This window comes from Nanorana parkeri, unplaced genomic scaffold (genome assembly GCF_000935625.1).
Source record: "Nanorana parkeri isolate BGI_ZX_2015 unplaced genomic scaffold, ASM93562v1 scaffold892, whole genome shotgun sequence".
Taxonomy (NCBI): Eukaryota; Metazoa; Chordata; class Amphibia; order Anura; family Dicroglossidae; genus Nanorana; species Nanorana parkeri.
Genome location: NW_017307160.1, coordinates 654,056 through 661,217, shown reverse-complemented (window position 1 = coordinate 661,217; position 7,162 = coordinate 654,056). Strand labels below are relative to the sequence as shown.

The following is a 7,162-nucleotide window of genomic DNA, read 5'->3' as shown; positions in this document are numbered from 1 at the left end:
AGGGGGGGGGGTCAAGGATCACAGATTGTGAAAATAAACAGAATTGGAAGGGGATGTCCAGAGAAAAGAACAGGTACTGCTGGTAGTGTAGCAGAATGACCAGAGAGGAGAGTAGACATGCATGGAAATGGAGGGAAATGATCAGAGGAGAGAAGAATGGGCATGGAAAAAGTATGTACATGGCAGTACACCAGCTAGTGGATGGAGCAAGAAGATGAAGCAGCATAGAGCCTAAAGCCCAATTCTGGTGTTCTATCAAATATTGTGTCTGAGTTGGAATGTGTGACCGGTCACACATTTTAACGTATTCACGCCCACTTTTTCGGTGGTGGAATATGTGACCAGCAAAAGGTGAAGAATTACAACGCTTTCTTAGCTGTTCCAGGGCAGATTGGCATCGCAGATGGTATGTGCAGGAGAACCGATCTGGCCTGGAACAGCTGATCGGTCCTGAAATAGGACTTTGTTAGCGCAATCCCACATTCCACAAAGTCAGATAGAAGAGACATTTGTGGACCGATCAGCTGTTTCAGGGCAGATCGGTTCTCCTGCACCTACCACCTGCTATGCCGATCTGCCCTGGAACAGCTAAGAAAGCGTCGGAATTCTTCACCTTTTGCTGGTCACATATTCCACCACCGAAAAAGTGGGTGGGATTACGTTAAAATGTGTGAACCTGTCACCGGTCACACATTCTAACGCAGTCACAAACTTTGATAGAGCACCGTCTTCACACATATATATCTGTTCCTCTTCATCTCTTCTCTGGCACTGGGTGGTGCTTCATGATGCAGAATATTGCTGATGTGATGGTGTCTGTGCCATTCTCTGCATCATACTGTGAGTGCAGGGGTGCTGTGGTGACACCTACCCAAGTTTTAGCTTGGCTAGAATATTTACTGCAACACATTAACAACTAACTAAATGCCTGTAATTGTTCTTGAAAGCCAGTGCCTGGGTTAAGGGTAGGGTTTCCACCTTTTCTTTCAGCGAAACCCGAACACTCTAGCGACGCATAGAGATTTTTTGGGGGGAGAATGAGTTGCGGCTTATTCATATGTAAATAGTGCCACCCATTCATATGTAAATATCACAGTCAAGACTATTTTCAGTGGGGGGGCAGTAGCCCCTATATTAATTTTGGTTGCCCCTATCTGCCTGACATCATGTGTCCGGGTCTCAGCTGCCATGAAACCTGGACACAGCATTCAAAACCCGGACTGTCCGGGTGAATCCCGTACAGGTGGCAACCCTAGTTAAGGGGTTTATCGGAACAAACTAAGAAGCCTCAAAAACATGTCATGTTTTATGCCATCTCCATCCACCTCAGGACACCTGTGGGTATATTTAATAGCAGAATTCAGAGATGGAGAGTGTATGGTCTGCTGACAGGGATCACAAGACTCTCTATAGTGGAAGTGATGTATGACGATCTCCTCCATGTTTATCATTTACACCCCAAAATGCCTCTGACAACAATTCTACAATATACCAGAGTTTGTAACACACCGTAGCATTCTCTATATCTTGGGAGACACATGCTTTGCAATATGCTTCAAAGCGCTCACTATTTCTCAGGCATGTATTTTCTGTAAATATGGAGTCTGTTTGAGGTTATTAAAATGTATTTCTCGTATTTAGGTCTTATCTCTGAAATTCCAGAAGGAAACCCTGTGGGTCATAATACTCCCATCATAAAGCAGGAGCTTAATACCAGTGGTAAGAGGTGAAATTGATTGTCCATGCCTGGAATTACAAGGCTTTTGTTGGGAGGCCTGTGTACACCCTACTTGTAACTCTACTGATAAGCTGCAAGCTCTTGTAACTGTTTTATGTATTGTACTGCTGATTACTTTTGAGACAGATATCGAAACTGATTACCATCTTGTCTTAAATTGTATTGTGACTGTAATGTGCAAACTATTGGCGCTATATAAATCCTGTATAATAATAATAATAATAGGGTTTTCTTTTGCTGTCACCTAATAGCACCTCAGCATAAAACTACATTGTATTTTAAGTGAGTAAAGTGTTTGATTGTTGTATTTCATATACAGATTTTACTTTACTAGCATGCACAGCACCAGTAGGGAGACTTTAAAGTGTATCTAAACCTAAAAAAGGGGTTTATTGCAGCTTACCAGGCCTTAGATATGGTGGCTGCATTAGTTTTCTTTTTCAGGCTCTCTTCCCTGTATTTTCACTTGATGATCCTGCTAGTAACACTCCTGCCATGGGGTGGTTACACTCACTTTTCCACTGTATGGGAGCAGCCATGATGGTTACTCCGGATGCCCAAGCACTTCCAGTCATCATATTTCCAGACAGCTGGCTTTAACTCTCTCTAGCTATTCTTCCCTGGACTTCCTGTCCAGTAGAACATCACAAGGGACAGCATAGTCACCAGCAGCTCTCCATCTATTAGATTGGAAAAGGGTGACTAGAAGAAGAGGGAGCAGGGAGGAGGAGGATGTCCTGCATTGCCGTGTGTGTGGTGTAGAAGATAATGAGGACACCAGCACACCAAGGTCTACTTCATTGATTCATCTTTTATTGATGTTTAGATAAGCATGGTGCCACAAGCAAATGCAACGTTTCATAACCACATGTGGTCCCTTCATCAGGCAAAACAATGGGGTCTCATTGTTTTGCCTGATTATGGGGACTATATGTCGTTCTGAAAAGTTGTATTTGCTTGTGGCACCATGCTTATCTAAACATCAATAAAAGACGCTCCCATGATGGACTACAGTCTCAAATTTAGTTTACTAATTTGTATTCAGATTGTAGTCCATCATGGGAGTGAGCTTGGAGCGGTGGCCGCTTTACAACACACAAAGGGACCATAGGGAACAAAAGTAGCCACCCTCCAGAAGGAAGGACAGTGTCAGCACCAATTCAGAGATGATTTGAGGATATACAGCCGAGTGATACACAAATAAGATACATTTTTATTAATGGTTAAGGTACGTGAATGTATTTTTAATATTTAACTCCTTAACTCACTTTAAGTTAATATAATGTAATTTCTGTAATGAAATGGATTCTTTTTGTGTGTATTTAATTGTAAAGCTATGATCTTGAACAATGACTGATCTCATATGGAGTGATTGCATATATATAATGTTAATAATAGGACATTTGTTCATTTGTAGGGCAATGCCATGAAAGTGAGCAGCATGACTTATCTACTAGAGGGAACGTAGTAGCCATCCACATAAAAGAAGAATCATCATCTGTAGGTGAGAACTTGCGATATCCTTGTATAAAGGTCAGTGATCGGCTATATGGGATTTTCTTTCTTTTATTATCACCATGGGTCTAATTAGAAGTTAGAATGTGGACTGAAACCCAATTGGGAACTTTAGCATCTGACCTTCCTGTGTATCCTTTAGGTTATAAGTTTCTAGGTTTTATACATTCTCATTCACTTTTTTGTGGATTAGATCACATATGGCCCCCACACACATGCAGAGTTGTGCACATTTTAATCTAAGCGTGTTGGCTTGCACAATCTGTTTGTAATGAATGTGCACAACTTTATCCAGCGATTGGTTCACACATTTTGATCCAATTTTTATGACTGAACTGGATCTTAGTGAACAGTGAGAGATCAATACATGTCTGACTGGGAGTGTGGTCTCTGGGCAGTTTTAGGTTGGGTTCAGACAAGGGGCCTGTTGTCTATGCAAAGAGAGCAACTACCTTGCATGCATTTTGTTCTGTTCTAAATCTCTAAATGTGTCTCCTCCAATATGTCCAAATTTACTGAGAGAGGGTAAATATTGGTCATAGGAACAAGCCCTTTTCCTGCTTCTGTTTGTCTGTCTTTGGGTCTCTACTTGAATGACTCTGGGTCTGTGCTTGATTGAGATCAATATAGTTTAATGACGATGTAGTAACTGGAAATATACCTGCTTATTTAATAATGTACTACCGTCTTATGGTATAAGCATGAGACTTTAGTCATATTTCATTGTTACACTTCCTTCGTGTACAGGATTTACATGCGGATGATGTCACTGGTGTTATATGGTTATCATTATGGTCCGGCAGCAAGTCGGCAATACATATATAGGGTTTAGGGTTCATACGTAGGATGGTTACTGTGGCCGATTACACGTTATGGCTAAAAGGGAAAAAAGCTCTACTTTTTTTGTTCTTTTCTTACCCTTCCTATAATGTGTCTGGTTGTTCTGTTGTATCGTTCAATAAGACCTATGCTATAGAAGCCATGGTTTCATTATAGACTGAGTGGCCTGATTATTATGACCACCCCATCAGTACTTCGTTGGGCCACGAGATAACTCCACGAGATGACTTCGTTGGGCCGCCTCGTGACTCCACGAGATGTTGAAAGGTGATGCGAGGAATCTGACACTGCACTGTTGCCCTTCTGTTGTCTTGTACCAGTCTTGCCACTCTCCGTTCTGCCCTAACATTGACTAGTCGCTGACGGCCACAATTCGCAGGTTCAGACCCAGATTTTCGCGTGACAGTCCAGTCTTTAAACACTTTAACAACAGCTGCTCTTGAACATTTAACAAATTCTGCTGTTTTGCTGATACTCGCTCCATGGCTCCGAGCTCCAACAATCATCCCACATTCAAAGGCTGTTAAATTGCGTTGTTTACCCATATCTTCAGAAAAAAATCACTTCTACTGTCGTGGTAAACAACCTGCTTCCCTATTTATAATGGTCTGGCCCTCTAGCAACTTCAGCGCAAAATTATAGCTAATTATAGCTAATTTGCCTACAAACGTCAGGTGGTCATAATAATCTGGCCACTCAGTGTACTGTACTGGTCATGTCTCACTCAATCACAAAAGTAAGAGGATTATTCCTCATTTCAAGACAGTGGGCGAAGCTATGCGAATCATTGCTTTACACCCCATTGGTCAGATGCACATCCAGAAACTACAAATGTAGCTTAATATTATATAACCTGATAACCTATTATAATACTAAACCTTCCACTGAAAAAAAAAGTATTTTTCTCACCTTATTGTATTACAAATTAAAAAGTTTCATAAATTAGAAATTGTAATAAAGAAAAACTGTCTAGATTACCCTTCGCCTCCTTCTACTGTCAAGTCATCAAGTGGAGGTTTGGACAAAAATGACAGATAATTGGTAATTGGAGTCTACTAAGAAAATGTGGAAGCTACTTTGGGTGGGAGGCGAGAGATGGCGGTCATTTTTACCAGGATGCCAAACCAAACCAGTCCTGTAAACACAAAAACTTTTATCCCCCTTGGTCTGGTTTTCTGGAATTCCAGCCTATGGTATATCACATAGCTGTGCTGATGTTGTTTGGGTAAATTTACCATAGTGTGGGTTCTTTTGGACAAGCAATTCTCATACAAATGCATGTAACTAAAAGCACATGTCCACGCAAAGCAGACATCTTTTAACCCTGCATCCTTAATACTGCATTATGTCTAAAAAAGAATGTTCAGTATTGCTCCATAGCACCCCAATAATTTGAAACCTTAAAGTTTAAAGAGGAATGGAAGCATCTGATTGGTTTCTCTGAGGCAATACAAAAAAGCTGATGGAAAATGTATTGTATCGACACCTCCCCTATTCGAAAATGTCATCTAAATTGAGTATTAAACTGTACATGCTGATATTGGTGTCCAAAAGTCCAGTGTATATTCCCTTTAATGTATAAACTGTGAATAATTAACCATATTTTATTTACCTAGATGATAACCCAGAAATGGATGACAACCCTGACGATGACTTCCGAATAAGGACTATAAATGATGCCGGAGGAGGCAGGAACTGGAGCGATTATGAAGTCCAATCTCTCCTGCGTGTCTGGTCAGACGAGAAGATATCCCTGCGGCTAGATGGCACCTTCAGGAACAAACAAGTCTTTGAGGAGATTTCACTCAGGCTGATAGAGTTTGGGATCAACAGAGACTGGAAGCAGTGCAGAAGAAAGTACAAGAACCTAAAATACGAATATCATTGCATTCAAAAAGACGAAAATAATGAAAACCAACGTACGATGAGGCAGACAGTAAAATTCTTCGATCAGATTGATTGCATATTGCGACATCTACCAAAAGTTACAGCACAGGTTGCTGAATATGGACCACATGGTGGCGTCCCAAACCAAGGAATCTGTCAAGAGGAGCCCAGAACAGTTAGTGGAGCACAGGACATCTTAGGTACATGTAGTATTTATGTGTTACTTCACTGACCATGATCAAAATGTCAAAGTATATAAGGGCGGCCTTATGCAGCCCCATGAATGCAAGCAAGACAATAAATTCAGGCATCCTTTCAGACAATCAGGCTATGTTCTAGAGAAGGATGAGAAGTGTTTTGGAGTGTTAAAAGTGGTGGTTACGGAATGTAAAGAACTTCACAATCTGAAGATATTTGTCTTCCATATTCAAGTTGGGAAAAAAATTACTCTGATCAAAGTAAGGAATGGCAGAATGGCCATAGTTTTTTTTTTTTTTTTTTAAAAGATAGTTTTTAATAAACTATGTTTTCTCCATGTTGTACTCCATATTGCTCGATTCTCCCCCTAAACAGCCGTATATGTTGGCCTGGGATCAGGACTTAGGTGAGGTGGCTTCTGAGGAGGATTGGAAACGTCGATCAAGGGTGACAACCCGAGGCTTACTTAATGTTTCACTCTCGGAAGCCAACTTTAAAGTATTCTCCAGGTGGTACCTGGTGCCCTCTAGACTTGCACTTATGTACCCAGGAACATCGCCCTTATGTTTTCGGGGATGTGCGCTCGAGGGCACTATGTACCATATATGGTGGACATGTCCGCGTATCCGAAACTTTTGGGGAGGGGTTTTTAACTTAATCTTCCGGGTCGTGGGCATAAGGGTCCCAAGAGACCCTAGGCTGGCCTTGCTTAATGACACTATCCCTGAAACTCCTAAACACACTAGAAGATTGATAAATTTCATAGTCCTGGCAGCTAAAGTTACGATCGCTAAAACATGGAAGACACCCAGGGTACCGCTGAGCCAGGTTAGGACTAAGCTGTCTTGGATTATGACTCATGAAAAATTGGCGAGTATACTCCAAGACAAAATGGAACAGTTTGAGCTTACCTGGGCACCGTGGGCGGCATATGTAAACCCTGTAGGAGTATGAGAGGAAGGGAGCGAAGGCGAGCCCTAGCCC

The 7,162-nt window shown here is 41.5% G+C and overlaps 1 protein-coding gene across 1 annotated transcript in view; it reads left to right on the top strand.

The window, feature by feature from the left end:
- Nucleotides 1-7,162, top strand: part of LOC108794750 — a 30,143-nt gene that overhangs the window by 18,661 nt on the left and 4,320 nt on the right. The window contains exons 4-8 of the mRNA XM_018565843.1: nucleotides 1,642-1,719; nucleotides 3,156-3,242; nucleotides 5,710-6,180; nucleotides 6,308-6,438; nucleotides 6,554-7,006. Of these exons, the coding sequence (XP_018421345.1) occupies nucleotides 1,642-1,719; nucleotides 3,156-3,242; nucleotides 5,710-6,180; nucleotides 6,308-6,438; nucleotides 6,554-7,006 (1,220 nt within the window). The remainder of the gene's footprint in view (nucleotides 1-1,641; nucleotides 1,720-3,155; nucleotides 3,243-5,709; nucleotides 6,181-6,307; nucleotides 6,439-6,553; nucleotides 7,007-7,162) is intronic.